At 57.3% G+C, this 19,875-nt stretch overlaps 2 protein-coding genes and 1 non-coding gene across 9 annotated transcripts in view; 2 read left to right on the top strand and 1 right to left on the bottom strand.

Annotated features, from left to right (window-relative positions):
• Positions 1-7,366, bottom strand: part of CCM2 (CCM2 scaffold protein) — a 33,775-nt gene extending 26,409 nt beyond the window's left edge. Inside the window, exon 1 of the mRNA XM_062603977.1 lies at positions 7,079-7,366. Within this exon, the coding sequence (XP_062459961.1) occupies positions 7,079-7,108 (30 nt within the window). The 5' untranslated portion in view covers positions 7,109-7,366. The remainder of the gene's footprint in view (positions 1-7,078) is intronic.
• A 162-nt stretch (positions 7,367-7,528) lies between these two features.
• On the top strand, positions 7,529-19,750 carry MYO1G (myosin IG). 7 transcript variants are annotated; one of them, XM_062603947.1, is made up of 25 exons: positions 7,529-7,812; positions 8,193-8,284; positions 8,784-8,840; positions 9,043-9,514; positions 10,207-10,415; positions 10,495-10,588; positions 11,287-11,452; positions 11,554-11,607; positions 12,161-12,256; positions 12,344-12,460; positions 12,843-13,049; positions 13,133-13,278; positions 13,775-13,889; positions 14,385-14,555; positions 14,625-14,695; positions 15,505-15,579; positions 15,681-15,813; positions 16,419-16,585; positions 16,657-16,864; positions 17,378-17,461; positions 18,226-18,370; positions 18,467-18,571; positions 18,655-18,768; positions 19,196-19,350; positions 19,432-19,750. In XM_062603947.1, exons 4-25 carry the CDS (start codon positions 9,420-9,422, stop codon positions 19,747-19,749), a joined length of 3,045 nt encoding a protein of 1,014 aa, XP_062459931.1. In that variant the 5' UTR covers positions 7,529-7,812; positions 8,193-8,284; positions 8,784-8,840; positions 9,043-9,419; the 3' UTR covers position 19,750. The 7 variants fall into 7 exon arrangements, with proteins under 7 accessions (XP_062459931.1, XP_062459929.1, XP_062459928.1 ...); XM_062603945.1 differs by having other exon boundaries at positions 7,529-7,912; XM_062603944.1 differs by having other exon boundaries at positions 7,529-7,936.
• On the top strand, positions 7,986-8,119 carry LOC134156164 (small nucleolar RNA SNORA9). The gene has a single exon (XR_009961842.1). It is a non-coding gene; the product is annotated as a small nucleolar RNA SNORA9 (small nucleolar RNA).
• Positions 19,751-19,875: the final 125 nt, after the last annotated feature.

The following is a 19,875-nucleotide window of genomic DNA, read 5'->3' as shown; positions in this document are numbered from 1 at the left end:
CAAGCAACTTCCTAAGGACAGCACTGCCATGAAGCCCTCCTGCAGCACTTGGACCCTCAGAGTAAGCTCCTCCCGAGTAAGCACCATGCAAAGTGCACTCCAAACTGACCCATATCCACATCTCCATGCCCACCAATGGCCACTCTCAGTCCTTCAGCCAGGAGGTGTATACCTCAGACCAGGAGAGGTGCTGCTGGGGATGTCCCATGCCACAGTTCATAGACTCCTACAATCCCAGGTTGGAAGGGACTCAAAGATCATCTGGTCCAACTTTCTAGGCAAAGCACGACCTAGACTAGATGGCCCAGCACCCTGTCCAGCCAACTCATGTGTCCAGCACTGGGGAGTCACCACTTCCCTGATGAGATTATTCCAGTAGCTGATTGTTCCCATGGTGAAAAATTTTCCTCTTGTGTCCAACCAAAATCTCCCCAGGAGTAACCTATGCCATCACTCTTCTTCTCCATGTGATTCCTCTTAAAAAGGAAGTCTCTACCTTCTTTGTAACCATAACTTGAGAATAATTAAACTTAATTTTTTTAATAGCTTTAAAAATTGTTCCTTGCCACAAGCTGTGTGTCACCACAAGGTCCACCAGAACCATCCAAACCTTCCCACCAAGCAGCCAAGGTTCAGCAGCAGCAAGATGCCACCATGCAGCATGGGGCACACCACCTGCACTATTTGAGGCCAGCACACCAGAGGGGCATCTTTCCTGCCCTTCCCCTTTCCCCCAGCTTTTAGCCCACATTTCCCCCTCTCTGGACTTCAAGCCTACCCCCAGTGTGATCCTACCTCCATTCAGCCTCTGCTCCTCCTACTCCATAAGGCAGTTTTGGCTTCCTCCAGAGGCAGGCGGAAGCATGAAGAATAGAAAAAGAGCACCTCCCTGCACACTGTTAACTGGGCCAAAGCCAGCAAGGACAGGATTGTCCCGCCAAGCCCCAAAGCAAGCCAAGAACTGGCACTTCAAAGGAGAGCAGCTGCTAAAACTCAGTCTAGCGGGTGGCTGGCTTCTTCACAAAGCCTTGGATGATGAGACAGATCTTGAAGCTAAAAGCCCATTTCCCAACCCAGAGGCCATCCCTTCAGAGTGAGCAGGGACATCAGATTTACTCTTTATCAAGCTGCTCAGCACAGAGAGACATGTTTAAGTGTGATTAGGGAAATGCTGAGTTGCACTTGGGAATTCTCCCAAGCTTTGTCTGGAAGAGCACTGGGGCTTGTAAGCAGAACTGCTAAAATTTAATGGGATAAGCAGCAAAATCCCAAGGGATTTCAGAGCACTGTATCCGGATCTTTGGCTGTTCTCACCTACACACGGGGCTCACACAACATAGTGCAGCAGAGATATCTTATACCAGCCATTTCAGAAGAGTCTCCTGTCTGAAAATATCAGCTCAGGTGCACAGTAAGTGATGTTCCAGCTATAGAGAAGGACCAGAGAACACTCTCCAAGCAAGAGAGCCAAGGATAGCCTCATAAGAGGTGCTCTGGCTGAGCTCAGCCAGCTTCGCGGCAGCCAAAGTGGCTGGGGACTTGGGAAAGCAGAGAGCAGGAAGGGCAGCACCTCAATCAGCAATTCCTAACCATCTGTCCCCAGTACAAGAGCCCTGTGTGCTTAGAGGCTTTGTAAGAGAATGTCACAGCTGGATCTGAGCTGTACTTCAAACCACCTTACTTGAATCAGCAAACACGTAAAGCTAAGTCTGTCAGTGAGGAGAGCTCAGAAGCTGGGCTCCTGTTTTACAAACAAGAGGCAGCCACCACACCAGGCCCATGCTGCAAGAGGTAGCAGTTTGCAGCATGCCAACTCGTCCCCGACACCCCAATGGCAATGCCTGCATGCCCAACTGCACCAGGGCAATGGATGAGGGCAGCCAGACTTACCCTTGCCAAGCCCTTCAAGGACTGAAGTCATTTCCCCTCCCTCCACAGGTTCCCAACCACTGGGACAAGGCACCAACCCTGCTCACTCCCAAGCAGACACCTGGACAGCTTCTGCTGCATTTTCACCACAAGTCACACGAGGCTAGGGACAAGCGAACCACCAGGGGCAGAGCAGGTGACAGTGCTCATTGGACACACCTCCTAGGACTCCAAATTCTGCAGTTATCCTGGAAGCAGGTTTTCAGGTTACAGCGGCAATTTCTGCACAGGCACAGAGCTCAGAGAAACGGGCTAAAAGTCTCTCATCACACCCTCTGCATCATGGCATCAGAGCAAGGCATGAAGTGATCAAGCAGCCACCATGCCAGGAGGCAGTACCTGGAGCTTTATCACAGGGAATCACAGCCCAACTGATAAATCTACTCATCCCGAAATGGCTGGGGATCAGGTCAGGGCTGCTGCATCAAGGCGTGAGACAGAAGAGAGCAGGGGGTGACAGGCAGCATACTGGAATGAGTGTCACATGGCTTGGTCCACCTGGAAGTACAGCCATGAGCTCACAACCAACTCAGTGCAGGGTGCAAGTGCATGCAGGTCCTTTTACTAGCCTAAAAATCAAGCTAAACAATACACACAGTGTGTTAGTTATATCAGCACAACTACAGGCTGGAGGAGACTGGACTGAGAGCAGCCCTGAGGAGGGGGACTTGAGGGCGTTGGTCAATGAGAAGCTCACCATAACCCAGCAGTGTGCGCTTGCAGCCCAGAAACCAACCATGTCCTGGGCTGCATCACCAGATGCGTGACCAGCAGGCTGAGGGAGAGGATTCTCCCCCATGTGATCTTGTGAAAGCATCCCACAGTCCTGTGTCCAGCTTTGGAGCTCCCTTTTACAAGGGCATGAAGTGACAGGACAAGAGGAATGGCTTCTAGCTGACAGAAGGGAAACTGAGATGAGATCTGAGGAAGTTCTTCCCTGTGAGGGTGGTGAGGCCCTGGCACAGGCTGCCCAGAGAAGCTGTGGCTGCTCCATCCACAACAGTGTTCAAGGCCAGGTTGGATGGGGTTGGGAGCAACCTGGTCACAGTAGAAGGTGCCCCTGCCCTTGCAGAGGGGCTGGAACTGAATGAGCTTTAGGGTTCCTTCCGACCCAAACCGTGCTGTGATTCTATGGTTTAAGTGACCTAAATAAGTGAAGTCATACAAGAATCATTCCTGTGGCAATGGAGTCTCAGACAGGAACACAGGCAAGGGGGTTTGTCAACACCCAGCAGTTATTCTGGCATGAACAAAACGGATATTTGGGATAATAAAGGAAGCTCAAGCGACTTCTCCTGCAAGCAGAAAATCCCACAAAGCTGTGATTCAAGTCAATCCCTGAACCCCTCAGTATCTTTTATATTAATGCTGATTACCTGCCCTGCACCATCCAGCTTCAAGAAACAGCTCAGTTTCACAGTTTCAGCTATTTACTTCCCCCTCCCCAGAAGCTTCTCAGCTTTCTATACCCCTCCACACACCCCAGTGTAGAACATGACCCTGCGGCCCAAGTCCTTCAGCATGGGGTGAAGCACACTCGGAGTTACAAGCACAGTTTTGGCAGACATTTCCCAATGATCTGCACAAGAAGGAATTGCTGGACTGGCCAACATCCTCTACATTAACCAGCATTTAAAAACCACAAGGAATTTGGTGCTGCAGACCGAGATCAGCTTTACAAGGAAGAGCCAGCAACTGCTGGAAGAGGCAAACTGAGCCGACAGCAGAGATCTGGAGCACACCTGTGCAGGAAAACTAAGGAATTCTAGGCTAACATCTAACACTGCCCAGAGAATTACTTCAGGAAAGACAGGAAAGCATTCTGCAGTGGATCACCTGCGGCAGCCTAGCAGCTATCGTATGGATTGGAAATGTTGTAAGAGCCTGCACAATGGAGGCCAGCAGGAAAAACGTCTCTACAGGCAAATAACCAGGGTAACCAAGAAGTCATAGAATCACAGAACAGTTTGGGTTGAATGGGACATTACAGTTCATCGAGTTCCAGCCCCTGGCCACAGGCAGGGACACCTTCCACCAGACCAGGTTGCTCCAAGCCCCGTCCAACCTGGCCTTGAACACTGCCAGGGATGGGGGCAGCCACAGCTTCTCTAGGTAAGCTGTGCCAGGGCCTCACCATCCTCACAGGGAAGAACTACTTCTTCAGATCTCATCTAAATCTCCTCTCTGGCAGCTTAAAGCAATTAAAATGTGCCTCCACCCTCCCTCCACCCCTTCTCTTTCCAGGAAGGAGCATGCCAGGAACACCCATCCTCATTCAAGGCAGATCAACTGCTCTCCAGCTTTAAGCAGGTTTCCACAGCCCAGCTGACTTCACTGGCAAGCACCATGAAAGCCACACAGACCAACTAGAGCCAACACACTCTGAATTAACCCATCCTTCCTCCCAGTATTAGTGAGGAACAGGTGTTCTATTCCTAACCTGTTTAAGGGACATCTCTTAAGGACAGCTAAAAGCAGGCTGGGATGTGCTCCATTCTGCCCTTGCTGTGTTCTGACTGGGATGAGGTCCTTGGTGGAAGCCACCAAGAGCAAGCTCCTAGCAGGATTTCCAGGGCTCCAGTTTAATGAGCACAAGCTTTGCCTAAGGCTGGAGTCACCCCAAAACAGGGCTGGGATTTTCTCCCTAGTCCTGACTAAACCTGCCTCCTACCCCTTCAGAGCATCACTGAAGGAACTCAGATCCCCTGTTTCAGCCTGCTGCTGGAAGAGGGATGGGTACCTGCCATCTAGAATGGTCCAGAGCCTGTAAAAAAAAAAAACGGAAGAAGAGTTCCTCCCTGCAGCTGGGAACAGCTGTGGCACAGCAGATGAATATGCCCATCTCCATAGCACCTGCTCCAAGGATTAATCAACCATCTCTATGATGAAAATCTTTCACCAAACAAGCTCCATAAGCCCAGAGATGCCACCACTGTGTGACACTGAGCTCCCCAGCTGCAGCCAATTCCTGTGGGTCACAGTGAGCTCCTCATCCATAGGGATCACCCATCACACAGCAGGGAAACAGCGCTGCGGGACTGGAGTGGCTGGATCTAGGGCCACCAGTACATGAGAGACCACAACATGCTGCAGCAGACCCAGAAAAATGGCATCAGGTTAACCCCTGACCTTATTAAGGTGGGGTGAACATATTAGTAGAACAGGTTACCCAGAGAGTTCATGGAGTCTTCATCCTCAGAGATAATCAAACCCCAAGAGGACACAGTCTGCTCCCAGCAGGAGGCTGGGTTAGGCCATCTTCACAGGTCCCTGCCACCTCAGCTGTCCTGAGGATCTGTGACCACAGGAGCTGGCTACCTCTTCTCATGCTAAGAGATACCAGACAGCAGCACAAAGATCCCAGATTACTCCAGCTGGCACAACAGCACTCTATCTCCAGGGACAAAAGCAAGCAATATTCCTGGAAAATATGATTTTCTAAGGAACCTCCCACACACACAATTTTTTCCCCAAGCAGCAGAAAATATTTCTCAGTAGAGACAAGTTGATTCCACTTGTACAAGGTTATCGCATCTTGCCTGCATATTCTAGGTGAGCACTGCTCCTAGCCCTGCAGACACTGCCCACCACAAGTATCAGGTATTTGCTTATATCTACACCTACTCTACAATTAACTGCAGCCCCAGAAGTGAGCATTCTTCCTGTAGTCCTGCATCCAGCTCTGAAGCTGGCAAACCTCTGCAATGGAAACAGGCTGAGAGAGCTGGGCTTGTTCAGCCTGGAGAAGAGAAGGCTCCAGAGACACCTTAGAGCAGATTCCAGTGTCTAAAGGGGCCAACAAGAAAGCTGGAGAGGGGCTTTGGATAGGGGGGAATGGCTTTAAACTGACAGAGGGGAGACTGAGAAGACTGAGATGAGATCTGAAGAAGCTCTTCCCTGTGAGGGTGGTGAAGCCCTAGCACAGGTTGCCCAGAGAAGCTGTGGCTGCCCCATCCCTGGCAGCATTCAAGGCCAGGTTGGACAGGGCTTGGAGCAACCTGGTCTAGTGGAAGATCCCTGCCCATGGCAGGGGGTTGGAACTGGATGGGGTTTAAGGTCCCTTCCAATCCAAACCATTCTGTGATTCAATGATATCATGATTTCTTAAAAACAGGACTGTGACACATCCAAATAATTTCTCTTCCACCTGCACTGCTGATCCTTCCACCCCCCACACAGGTGTGGTTTAACTTCCCAGACACAGCTCTAAGAAACTTGTGTGGTAACTCCAGAATAAAAACCAAAAACAGACAAGAAACCCACATTTAATATTTCTCATTCTGTGAGTATCCTGATCAGTTTGAACTAGAGTTCCAGCAGGAGACTCTGCTGCCACCTTCTGAGATCGCCGTTACTGCAGGTACCCCCAAAACAACTAAAGAGAGCTCTTTTCTCCTCCCTTTATGTCACCAAACCATGGGACAGGTTGCTTTCAAAAAGAAGCCACCCCCACCCCAGGGAGCGCTGCTCTCGGCAAGCATCCCAGCCTCAATCCTCAGCTCCTTTACCTCCCCCACACGACATAAAAATAGGTTTAAAGAAGAGAAACTGGAGCAGCCCGGATACAGCCAACGTAGCTGGAGCTTGATGAGCTCTGAGGCGCCTGCAGCACAGTAGCTTTGACTGTAGTTGACTCAATTTAGATATACAAATACGATGCTCGTGTATGCAGACCAGCCGGTTTAGCACCAGTCAGTAGACAAAACATCCCAGTGCTGTTACAGAACAGTGTTTAAGGCTTGCCTTTAGCTTCCAACCTCGTTTGCAGCCTGAAAAGCACCCGAATCAGCCCCTGACCAATGCAGAGAGACCATAGCAACATGCCTCCTAAGCCCTAAATTCACAGGGAGGGGTATTTTAGTGAGGGAAGCGAGGCTCCAGCCCTCAGGGGAGTCACACCTACTGGAAGATGGTCAGCTCGGACAGGGCCACACCTGAAGCCACCACAGGGATGGGAAAAGGCCAAGAGGGGCTCCAGCCACACCTAGGTGGGCTTTCCGAAACAGCTGGCCACAAGTCGTGGGCCACAGAGGACCCAAGGGGCTGGGGTGAGGAGTGAAGTGTCCCAGGGGTGAGGAGATGCCCTTCTGCCTCCGGCTCCAGAGGGGCCTCACAAACCTAAGGCGCCCCAGTGGCAGCCCCCTCTCACCTTTTTGCCTTTCTTGCCCTCCTCCTCCATGTCTCCGGCGGCGGCGGCCCCGGCCCCCCAGGGGGCATCCCCGCAGCGGCCGTGCTCGCTCGGCCTCGGTGCGCAGCGGGGCCCAGGTGACCGGGCTCACTGCCTGGCAGCGACCATAGAGCCCACCGGAGACCCGGCTCCCACTCCCAGCCGCGGCCCGCCCGGAATCGCCTCAGCGCCACCAACAACTTTTCAATCCTGCCGCCATCTTGGGCGGCGGCTTCCCGGCGTGCACCGCGCCCCGCCCTCCGAGGGGAGGACTGACGTCAGTCCTCCCCGGGCCCGCGAAGGGGGGGGGCAGAGACGCACCGCGCATGCGCTCCGCAGGAGGCTAAGTCACCGGCGCATGCGCTCCGCAGGAGGCTAAGTCACGCCCACCGGCGCCAGCCCTGCCCTCTGCTGGAACCACAGTAGGCGGTTGCGGCTCTTCTGCGCAAGCGTTGACCCCTCCGGCGCTCCCTCCCTGCCAGGTGGCGCTGTCCCTCGACGTAGCGCGGTGACGTCATACGCCGGCGAGGGTCCGTTTTGAGCTATGGCGGCAGCGGCGGGTAGTGAGGGGGGCGCGGTCTTGCTCCATCCGGCGGCATCCGCTGCCATCCGCCACCGGAACCGCCCCCGTGGACCGGCGATGAAGCGGAGGCGCCCCGGGACAGCTCAGGGCTGGGCGCTTCTCCCTTACAGAGCTCAGTGGCTGCTGCCGTGAGGTGCTGTGGGGCGCGGTGCATGCTGGGAAGGGTAGCTCTCCGTGAGGCCTGACCGATGAGAGCGGGGATCACCGGGCCCGGGGGGCTGCGTGTCCCCGGGGTGAGCAGGGATCACCGGGCCGGGGTAAGGGGGGCTGCGTGACTCAGGGGCCTGGTGGGGCCCGGTTCCCCCTCCGCAAGCCTTCCAGCGTGGGGGGGCCTGGAGTGGTCCCCGCCGTTCCTACAGCGCTTGCCAGAGCAACCCCGGGACGGTTTGAGGCCTCTCCCCGCTCTCTCCGGGGTGGGGTTATAGATATCCCGGACACGCCGTGCCCGAGGGCAGCCCCTAGTCTCCGGGTAGGGTGCAGCCGCTGAGGCCGGTTTGCCTTCTCCAGTTCCAGGCTCCCACTGGGATGATGAACAGGATGGACGGAGGAGGACACCGGGAGTGAGAAGATGGGTTCAACGGCCATGCGTTGTAATTAACTGAACTGTAAGTTGGGGTCTGCTGAGGCCTGATCATAAGGTGCCAGATGAGTCTCAGGATGGCATTCCATGAGGGAGCATTGGCATGGGGTGATGGAGAACCCTTTATCCCACAGGGATTTATGGGCAACCACTCCCTGTGCTGACTGGGGAGCATCTCCTGGGCTCATCCCATTACTGTATTTAGTTGGATTATGTGCAATTATCCAGTTATGCAATTACACCCTTTAGCCATCAAATAAGAGGCTGAAATCCCACCCGAGAGCTGCACCATGGAACTGTGCCTCTGGGATTTGTGCCCGGAGCAGGTTCAGATGATACCAAGAAGCTGTGAAGTTCCACACACATGCTCTCAGGGATTTAATCCCATTAATTAAAGGTTTAGGCAAAAGCTCTGCCCAGTCCCACTCTGGTCCCAGGAGCCATGCGGATGTGGTGGATTAAACACGGAACTTTCAATTTTTCCTTATCGCAAGTCCAAATCTTCCTTATTTCTTCCATTCCAGGTGGAAAATCTGAGAGATTTTTGTGAAAGCTACCAGGAAAACTGGCTGACAGCCTCGGTAAGGAAGATTTTTATTGCTGGGATTTGCTGGGAATGGTTTTTTGAGTAAAAGTTGAAACTGAGAATGGTGGCAAGCACAGGTTTGCCATGATAAGCGTTGAGTGGAGCCATGAAATTTGGATTTCAGGGGCTTGGAGTCACCAGAAGAGCTCATTAGCACCCTTATCCTCATCCTAATGATTTTCCCCCTTTTCTTCCAGTTGGATGCCAGCATGGGGGTCCCTTTTCTGCTGACCTTCACCTTGGGCACATCATTCCCAGAGCTCCCCAGTTATCCTGGGGGTTTAACTGGGAACACTGGGATGAGAACACAGCTATGTTGACCAGCAGCATCTTAATAAATAAACGGGTTTTCCTGCCTGTGGTGACGTGACCAGTGACCATCCCCCCTGTATCCCCCAAAACCGTGTCCCAAGGGATGGGTGTGGTCGGGAGTTGACAACCCCCAAATTTGGGTGTCTACAAGGATGTCACCCTGGGTGACGAGGGGTCCTCACCGCGCCTGCGCGGCAGTTGGCGGTACAGGAAGCCGGCGCAGCTCTGGGGAGAGGGGGAGAAGGGAAGTGGGTGCTGCGGCATGGCGGAGCTGGAGGGTCCCGAATTCGGGAAAGCTGATTTCGTCCTCCTGGATGAGGTGACCATGGAGCAGTTCCTGGAGAACCTGCGCCTGCGGTATGGGGGACACCGGGGAGGGGGGGAACCCAATCTCTGACTCCGCAGGAAGCATCTGGGTGGGGCTGTGCTGTGGCAGGGGGAAACCAAGGCATGGTCCTCCCTGCCCTGGAGCTGGCTGGGGGGCTGGTGTGGGGTTATGGGGCTGGGGGTTGGGGGGGGGAGGGTGGTGGGTGCACATCTATAGGGGCCCCCATGCACTTCCTGCCCACAGGAAGAGTCACTGCCCCATGGCACCGCCCAGCCCCATGGTTGTGGGTAGAGTGGCATGCTCTACCTCACAGCGTAACACTCATCCCCTGAGCTCCAAGGGGAAGTGTCCTGCCTCATGGCAGGGTGGTCTGCAGGCTGTGCATCCTGCCCCACAACATGGCACCCCACACCACATCATGGTGCCCCACAGGATGCTGCCTTGCTGCACAGCACCACACAAGATGTCGTCCCACCCCATGGCTCAGCATCCTGCAGGGTACCACCATGTTCCATGGCACAGCACCTGGCATGGTGCTACCCCACAGCATCATCCTGCCCCACAGCACCCTGCAGGGTGCCACCCTGTGACACAGCACCATCCTGCCCCATGGCACTTGGTGCCATCCCTGCAGCACTACATCTTTCAGTGTGCCGCCCCACAGCACAACACCCCACAGGATGCCTCCCACAGCCTGCCCCATGGCCACTCCTCTGTACAGGTTCTCGCAGGGCCGCATCTATACCTACATCGGGGAGGTGGTGGTGGCGGTGAATCCATACCAGGCACTGGCACTTTACGGGCCACCGATGGTGGAGCGCTACCGTGGCCGCGAACTCTACGAGCGCCCGCCTCATCTCTTTGCCCTAGCTGATGCTGCTTACAAGGCCATGAAGCGCCGTGCTAAGGACACCTGCATTGTCATCTCGGGTAGGGGCTGGGGCACCCCTGGATGGGAGCCACCTTTAGGTGGTGGGTGCCCTCACTCAGCTACTTCCTTCCCTGCCAGGTGAGAGCGGGGCAGGCAAGACAGAGGCCAGCAAGTACATCATGCAGTACATAGCTGCCATCACCAACCCCACCCAGCGCGCTGAGGTGGAGAGGTGGGTCCAGCCCCAAGGTGCTGGCAGGAGGTGGGGTGGGTGCTGGGACCCACCAGCCCAGGGCTGGGAGGAGGCCCACAGAGTGGGGAGGTCCATGGTGCCCCATGTCCATAGGGATGGTGTAGAGGGATTGGGGTGTTCTGTGCTCATAGGTTCCGGTTCTGGGGTGCTGCCTACCCATAGGGAAGGTGTGAGGGGACCAGGGGTGCTCTACTCTTGTAGGGTGATTCTGGGGGAACCTGGGGTGTTCCATACCCATAGGGATGTTGTGGGGCAACTGAGGTGTCCCATGTCCATAGGGATGGGGGAAGACAAGGGTGCCCAAAACACAGGGAAGCTGTGGAGAGCTTGGGGGACCCCATCCACACAGGGATGGTGGGGGGGAACTGAGGTGCTCCATGGATATAGTGGTGGGCTGGGGTGATCAGGGGTGCGCCATGTGTGTGGGGTGGCCCTGGAGAGCTCTGGGTGTGTCCCATGACCAGAGGGATGGTGTGGGAGGACCAAAGAGTTGCCATGGGGCAGCATGAGGTGACCAGGGGTGCCTCATGCCCATAGAGAAGGTGTGTTGGGACCAGGGATGCCTCGTGCCTGTGGGGTGGTGTGGGGAGCTTGGGGCATCCCAAGGCCATGTGGGTGGTATGTGGGGCCCACGATCCGTCAGCAATGCTGCAGCTGTGCTGTGCTGCCCCACCAAGGGTGAAGAATGTGCTGCTCAAGTCCAACTGCGTCCTGGAGGCTTTCGGCAATGCCAAGACCAACCGCAACGACAACTCCAGCCGCTTTGGCAAGTACATGGACATCAACTTCGACTTCAAGGGTGACCCCACTGGCGGCCACGTCCACAACTACCTGCTGGAGAAGGTGTGGGGCCTCTGGGTACAGCTGGGTGGGCACTGCTCCCATGGGAACACTGCTGCCACATGGGATCTGCATGGCACCCACCCCCCTGCTCCCTCTTCTAGTCCCGAGTCCTCCAGCAGCAACCAGGAGAGAGGAACTTCCATGCCTTTTACCAGGTGAGCCAGGGATGGGGTGGGTGGGATGGATGGGATGAGAAGGTTGGATTGGGACAGATAGGATCTGTGAGATAGGATCTATGGGATAGGGAAGGGATGGATGAGATGGGATCTGTGGGATGGGGACAGGACAGATGAGAAGGTTGGCAGGGGATGGATGAAATGGATGGGATTTATGAGATGGAATGGATGGGATAAGGTTGGGATGGGTGGGATCTATAGGATGGGGGCAGGATGGATATGATGAGAACGTTGGAATGGGATTTGTGGAATGGAATGGGGACAGGATGGATGGCACGAGAAGGTTGGGATTGGGTTGGGATTGATGAGACGGGGCAGATGGGATGGGTTGGGATGGAACAGGATGGGTGGGATGGGGTTGGGAAGGATAAGATGGGATAGAATGGGATGGATGGATGGATAGATGGATGAAATGGGGTGGATGGGGCAGAATGGGATAAGTGAGGTGGGATGGCGGTGGATGGGACAGGTTGGGAAGGATGAGATGGGGACAGACAAATGGCACTGGTGCTGACACCCTCCTTCCCCATAGCTGCTGCTGGGTGCCCCGGCAGCACTCCTGACCTCGCTGCACCTCTGTCGGGACCCCAGCACCTACCGCTACACCCGGGAGGGTGCCCAGGGTGACGTGAGTGGGGCTGGGAGAGGGGCAGGAGGGGACCAGGGAGGGTAGGCAAGGGGGTCCTGGCCCCTCACGCCATCCCTCTGGCCTCAGGCCTGCACAGATGACGCATCTGGCTACCGGGCGGTGGAGGAGGCGATGGCCGTGATCGGCTTCTCCCCGGAGGAGATAGGCTCTGTGCGCCGGATCCTGGCTGCCATCCTGCACCTGGTGAGGCCACCACCAGTACATACTGGGCCCTTCTGCACCAGTTTGGCCCCAGGCAAACCAGTAGAGCCCCATGCAGATAAGTGTGGCCCAGTGCTACCCAGTACAGACCAGTGCAAACAAGTATGTATGGTTTAAACAAGTAAACCCCTGCAGAAACCAGTGTTGCTCTATGCAGTGCAGCCCAGCACAGCGCAAACCAGTATAGCTTGATGCAAACCAGCACAGCCCAGTACAAACCTGTGCAGTCCAGCACAGCCCCATACAAACCAGTACAGTCCATGATGCGGGAGTTGCTGGTGCCAGGACATCCCAACCGCTTTCTGGGTGCTGCCAGATGTCTCCTCTCTCTGTCCATCCCCTAACAAGATGTGTCCCTCCCCAGGGCAACCTCAGGTTCACACAGGAGGAGGAGATGACATTGGTGGAGGACACATCAGGGGTCTCGGTGCTGGCCGAGCTGACGGCCACGGCCCCTGACAGCCTGCACCAGGCGCTCCTGACCCGCACCGTGGCGGCTGGCGCTGGGGAACTCATCGAGAAGGGCCACAGCCCCAAGGAGGCCGCGTATGCCCGCGATGCCTGTGCCAAGGTAGGGGTGGACTCAGGGTGATGGGGGCCAGCCCAGCCCGTACCAGCACCTTTGGGTGCTCATCACCCTGTCCTTGTCCTCAGGCCATCTATGAGCGGCTCTTCTGCTGGATCGTGGGGCGCATCAACGCTGGCATCGCTGCCCGCGGGTACGATGCGCGTGTGCACGGTAAGAGCACAGTCATTGGCGTGCTCGACATCTACGGCTTTGAGATCTTCGACACCAACAGGTGACGTGGTCCAGAGAGAACATGGGGAGGGACAGGACCTGTGAGGGATGTGGTGTGGGATTAGAGATGGGAAAGACGTGTGGAGGAGATGGGAGACACCTGGGAGGGACACCTGGAGGGGACAGGTATTGGGGAGATGCATGGGGACACCAGGAGGTGACAGGGCACAAAAGAGACACTGGAAAGGGACCCCAAGATTCATGGAAGGGATGGGGCTTGGGAGGGACACAGGAAGGGGACACAACATGGGGGGGCACAGGATGGGGGTGGGACCCAGGGAAGGGACAGGATTTGGGAGTGACTCATGAAGTTGGCAGGGCCCAGGGGAAACAGGGGGAACAGGGCTTGAGAGAAACACATGGGGAGGGAGGATGTCCGAGGTACAGGTACAAGGGGACAGGACCAGGAGGGCCGTGCAGCTCAGGGGTTGCACAGGGGACACTGGGAGCAGGGGGCAGCTGGTGGGGCTGTCCTGACCTTGACTCTCTGCCCACAGCTTCGAGCAGTTCTGCATCAACTACTGCAATGAGAAGCTGCAGCAACTCTTCATTGAGCTGATCCTGCGGCAGGAGCAGGCCGAGTACCAGCGGGAGGGCATCACCTGGCAGAGTGTGAGGGACATGGGGGAGACATGGTGGCATCACCTGCCAGAGCCTGGGGGATAGGGGACATAGGGGGAATGGGAGGGGGACAGGGGGGCATTGCCTGGCAGAGCATGAGGGGTTGGAGGGGGACTGGGGAGCCATGAGGGAACACAGGTGTCATGGGGGAGAGATGGGGGGGCAGTGCTTGGCAGAGCATGAGGAGCTGTTGGGGAGACAGAGGGACATGAAGGGGACATGGGGGACATGGGTAGCATCACTTGTTAGAACATGGGGAGCTCTGGAGACACATGTTGGGGACATGACCTGGCAGAAGGTGAGGGGTTTGAGGGAGACATGAAGGGAACCTGCTGGTCAGCACCTGGCAGAGCATGGTGGGAACACAGGGAGCATAGGGGACACATGGATGCCATCAGCTGTCATGACAAGATTTGGGGTGAGTGGGGCAAATCAGGGTGCTGGGGGGAGCCAATTTGGGGTGCCCACCCCTTTCCCCACCACTAGATCGAGTACTTCAGCAATGAGCCCATCGTGGAGCTGGTGGAGCAGCCTCACCGTGGCATCCTGGCGCTGCTGGACGAGGCCTGCCTGGCTGCAGGGACTGTCACTGACTCCCTCTTCCTTGCCTCCATGGACACCCGCCTGGGCCACCATCCCCACTACACAAGCCGCAAGGTGCTTCGGGGGGGGTCAGGAGCAGTGGGGAGTCTGTGAGTGTGGAGCTGACACCCCCCTGCTCCCCAGCTCTGCCCCACAGACAAGACCATGGAGTTCAACCAGGACTTCCGCATCAAGCACTACGCAGGAGATGTCACGTGAGGGGGAGCTGGCGGGATGTGAGGGGGTCACAGTGGGCTATGGGTGTCATCGTGTAGCCATGGGGCTGTGGAGCACAGTGGAGGGCTTCGGGAGAGCATGGGGAGGCCTTTTGGGATCGTGGGGCTGTAAGGTTCTTGGGGGCCTGTGGTTGACCATGGGGCCTTGGACAACCATGGGGGAGAATGGAGGTGGCACATGAGGGTCTATGGGAGGTGGTTTGGGGTCACAGGGACCCTCAGGTTGTGGCAATTGAGGGAACTATGGGGGGAATTGAGAGGGAGTGGGGGAACTATGGGGGTCCACTTGGGATCATGGGACTATAAGGGGTGTTGGGGGATCTAAGATTGACCATGGGATCTTGAACAACCATGGGGAAACATGGAGGAGGGTCTTGAGAGACTGGGTGGTGATTTGGGGTCATGGGAGACCGTCAGGCTGTGAGGATCATGGAGGACTGGCTGGGGGAGCTAGTTGGGGCCATGGGAAAGTGGGTGACTATCATGGGTGGCCATGTGGGACCTCAGGAGGGCATGGGAGCCACCTAGGGCCATGGGAGGCCATTTAGGGGGACCGCTGAAGTCCGTGGGGCCTGGGAGGCACAGAGGCCCCATGCAGCAGGATGGGCTGTATAGGACATGCCATGCCATGGGGGCAGCAGGGACAGGGTCAGTGGGCTCTGTGTCCATGAGCACTGAACCCCACAGTCCCCTGGTCTTCGTGGGTGCCCCTAGGGCTACATGTCACCTCTGTTTGGAGCTGGGAGCTGACCCACCCTCAGCCCCAGCATGGTGTCCCTCTCCCTCAGGTACTCAGTGGAAGGGTTCCTGGATAAGAACAAGGATACGCTCTTCCAGGACTTCAAGCGTCTCTTCTACAACAGGTTGGGGACACAGAAGACACAGCTGTGGGGCTGATGGCACAGCTGTGAGGCAGGAGTGGGGTGCCTGGTGCTGCCAGTCCCACACCAATGCCATCCCTCAGTGCGGACCCTGTGCTGCATGCCATGTGGCCTGACGGCGAGCAGAGCATCACCGAGGTCACCAAGCGCCCGCTGACCACTGGCACACTCTTCAAGAACTCCATTGTGGCCCTGGTGGAAAACCTCGCCTCCAAGGTAGGGGACTGCGGACAGCCAGGCACATCCCTGCACCACTTGACACATCCCTAACCCATCTGGGTATGTCCTGTGGCAGCTGTGTATGACACAAAAGCACACAGACATGTCCCCAGACAGCCAAGATATTCCTTGAGCCAGCCTGCCATGTACCTGTACAACTGTGACATGTCCCCAGGCCACCCAAGATGTCCTTGATGCAGACAGGCATGTCCGTAGCCAACCAAACTGTCCCCAGCCCAGCCAAGATGTCCCCAGAGCCAGCCAAGATATTCCTGTGACAGCCAGGCATGTCCCTGTACCAAACTGGCATGTCCCCAGGACAGCCAAGATGTCCTTGAGCCAGCCTGGCTTGTCCCTGTGACAGCTTGGCATGTTCCCAAGCTACCCAGGCATGTCCTTGAGGCAGCCAGCCATGTCCCCAGAGCCAGCCAAGGTGTCCCTGTGCCATCCAGGCGTGTCCTCAGGCCGCTGTGCTCTCCTGTCCCCATGTCCAAGGCATTCTCACCCTGTGTGTTACCCTGAGACCCTCAGCCCAGGTCACCCGTGGGCTCAGTGCCACTGGTGGGTGCCACCACAGCACCATCCCCTCGGTGTCCCCGCAGGAGCCCTACTACGTGCGCTGCATCAAGCCCAATGACCAGAAGTCTCCAACGCTTTTTGACGTGGAGCGCTGCCGGCACCAGGTCTCCTACCTGGGGCTGCTGGAGAACGTCCGTGTGCGCCGTGCCGGGTTTGCCTACCGCCAGCCCTACCACCGCTTCCTCCTGCGGTATGGCCAGGCCCAATCCCTGAGACTCCCAGTACCCCCTCCATGTCCCCTCACCCTACTCTGCCCCACAGGTACAAAATGACCTGTGAGTACACGTGGCCCAACCACCTGATGGCCAGTGACCGGGAGGCTACGCAAGCCCTCCTGGAGCAGCACGGCTTCCAGGACGATGTGGCTTACGGCCACACCAAGGTCTTCATCCGCACACCCCGTACCCTCGTCTGCCTCGAGCAGGAGCGGGCGCAGCTCATCCCCATCATTGTCCTGCTGCTGCAGAAGGTGGGTGACATGGGGGTGAGGGGGTTGCCCAGGGCTGCACAGGGTGTGGGGCACGGGATTGTTCAGAGCATGGGCAAAGCATGGAATGGGGCATGGCATGGGCCAAGATGTGGAGCAGGACATGGGCAGGGGATCGGGTGTGCTGGGAGGTCATGACATAGGGCAGGGCATGCGGCATGGGACATGGCACAGGAATGGATATGGTACCTGGAATGGGGTGTGCTGGGGGATATGGCATGGGGCAGGAAGTGGGGCATGGGATATTGGGCATAGTAAAGGGCACAGTAGAGAGTATGGCATTGGGCTCAGCATGGTGTGGGACCTTCTATAGGGTCAGCTATGGGGCAGGATGTGGGGCTGGCGGCACAGGGCACAGCATGGAGCGTTTCCTCAGAGCAGGGCAAGGGCTGCACCAGGGATTTTGGGGGGGACCAGCATTTTGGGGACCTCCTGGAGCCGTGCTCCTGGGGGACCCATATGGCAGCACCCACACTGACAGCCAGCACTGGGCAGGCCTGGCGCGGAGCCCTGGCACGCCGGCGCTGCCGGTACCTGCGGGCAGCCTACACCATCATGGCCTGCTACAAACGGCACAAGGTGAGGGTGTACCTGCGCGAGCTGCTGCAGCGCTTCCAGGCTGTCCGCACCCTTCCTGATTTTGGGAAGAGCGTGGTTTGGCCGGAGCCACCGGCAGTGCTGGCGCACTTCCAGGATGCCAGCCAGCACCTCTTCCGCAGGTACCATCTTAAATCCTGCTCCATTTGTGTGTTGGAATGGGGATGTGGTGATGGGAACAGGGATGTGGGAATGGGGATACGGGATGGAAATGTGGGTTGGGAATGTGGAACTGGGACACAAGATGAGGACTGTGTGACGGAGATTTTGGATGGAGATGTTGGATGGAGTAATGGGATAGGGCCATGTGATGGGGACTCTGGGAGGCGGGGTACAGGATGGGCATTCAGACAGGGGTGGGGATGTGGGATGTGGGCATGGAACAGGAACATGGGATGGGGACTTAAAACTGGAATGTGGGACAAGGACATAAGATGGCGACATGGGATAGGGATGTGGGAAGGGAATGGAGACCATAGGATGGGGAGGCAGGATGGGGACTCAAATAGGGATGAGGAGGTGGGATGCTTATGTGGGATGAGGGCATGGGACGGGGACATGAGATGGGGATGTGGGATGGGGATGTGAGACAGGGACTTGGACACGGATGGGGGTGTGGAACTGGAATGTAAGATGGATGTGGGCTGGGAATGTGGGCTGGGAAAATGGGAATGGGGATGCAGGACTTAAATGTCGGATGCTGACACAGAACAGGGCCGTGACCGTGCTGTGTCCCACCAATGCAGGTGGCGAGCGCGGCAGATCATCAAGAACATCCCCCCATCAGAGATGGGGCAGATCCGGGCCAAGGTGGCTGCCATGGTGGCACTGGGAGGGCTGCGGGAGGCCTGGGGCTGCCAGCGCAGCTGGGCACGGGATTACCTCTCCTCGGTAAGGGCTGCCAGAGGGTTTGGGATGCCCCACAGAGCACCTTGGGGTGCTCCTCCCCCGTGGTGTCACCCCCTACTCACACCACGGCTCCCACAGCCCAGCGAGAACCCGGCGCTGGCGCTGCTCTTCGCCCGCCGCCTCCAGAGCCTCAAGGACAAGGTGCATTTTGGCTCCGTTCTCTTCTCCTGCCATGTCCGCAAGGTAAGGGATACGGGGGCTCCTGCCTGGCCACCACATCTGTGTCACTCCCCAGTATGTCCCCTCACTTCTCCCTGTCCCTGCAGATAAACCGCTTTGGGAAGAGCCAGGATCGGGCCATCTTGGTGACAGACCAGCATGTCTACAAGCTGGATCCCCGGAAGCGTTACCTGATGATGCGGGCGATACCCCTCAGCACCGTGAGTGTCCCCAGCCACCTTCCCCCAGTGTCCCCAGGGTATGGCAGGGGGAAAAGAGCACCGCGAGGTGTACCCCTGTCCTGGCAAGACGGGGTCAGGGGCACCTGGTGTCCTGGTTGTTCCGACCCCACCCAGAGGGCTGGAGACCCCTCAATGGTCCCCACAGCCATGCACCAGGACCATTGCATTGGCATGGTCAAGTGCGCTGGGATGGATGGGGTTGGGCTGCTGGCCCCACCACACTGTCCCTACCATGCTGGCTATGCCGCACTGTCTGTGCCATGCCGGCCATGCCATGCTCTCCACACAGTGCTGTCCCCACCACCCTGCCTGTTCTCCACACCACATTGGCTGTGCCATGCTGTCTCCACCGTGCTGTCCCATGGCATTGGTGGTGACACAGGGACATGTCCCCCTCTTCCCGCAGGTGACAGGCCTGAGCGTGACAAGCTGCCGGGCGCAGCTGGTGGTGTTCCACACCCAGAGCCAGGAGGACCTGGCCGTGTGCCTGCACAAGATGCAGCCAGCGGGGGACAACCGGGTGGGAGAGCTGGTGGGGGTCCTGCTGGAGCACTGCCGCACGTGAGTCGGGGGGCTCAGGCTGGGGCTGTGGCAGATCCCCATGTGTGAACCCCCACTGATGACACTGGGACGTTGTTGCAGGACCAAGCGGGAGCTGCAGGTCCGGGTCTCCGACTGCATCCAGCTGAGCTTCCGCGGGCGCCGGCGGCTGCTGACAGTGGAGACACGGCCGGATGCGGCCACCCCGGATTTCAGCAAGAGCCACGATGGCTTCGTGCTTTACTGGCCCGGGAAATGAGGGAGGGCAGCTGGTCCATCACCCCCTGCCCACACTCTGCCCCACCGGCCTCTGCTGCGGCCTCACTGCTGCCCTGTGACCCCCAACCCTGCATCTCCCCCGGGACCATCCCAAAACCTCTGTGTGCACTGGGAATAAAGAGCTGGCTGAGACCCACATAGCCCTCTGAGAGCGGCCAGGACCACTCAGCAGAGCAGGGGGGAAGGAGTGGAGGGTATGGGTGGAGGTGGGATGGACAGGTGGGGTGGGATCTGTGGGATGGAGTGAGATGGAAGGGATCAGATCTC

The sequence above is a fragment of the Pezoporus occidentalis genome, unplaced genomic scaffold (genome assembly GCF_034315485.1).
Source record: "Pezoporus occidentalis ecotype Australia unplaced genomic scaffold, CSIRO_AGI_Poc_V1 ctg82, whole genome shotgun sequence".
Lineage (NCBI taxonomy): Eukaryota > Metazoa > Chordata > Aves > Psittaciformes > Psittacidae > Pezoporus > Pezoporus occidentalis.
This window is presented reverse-complemented; position numbering and strand designations above follow the sequence as displayed.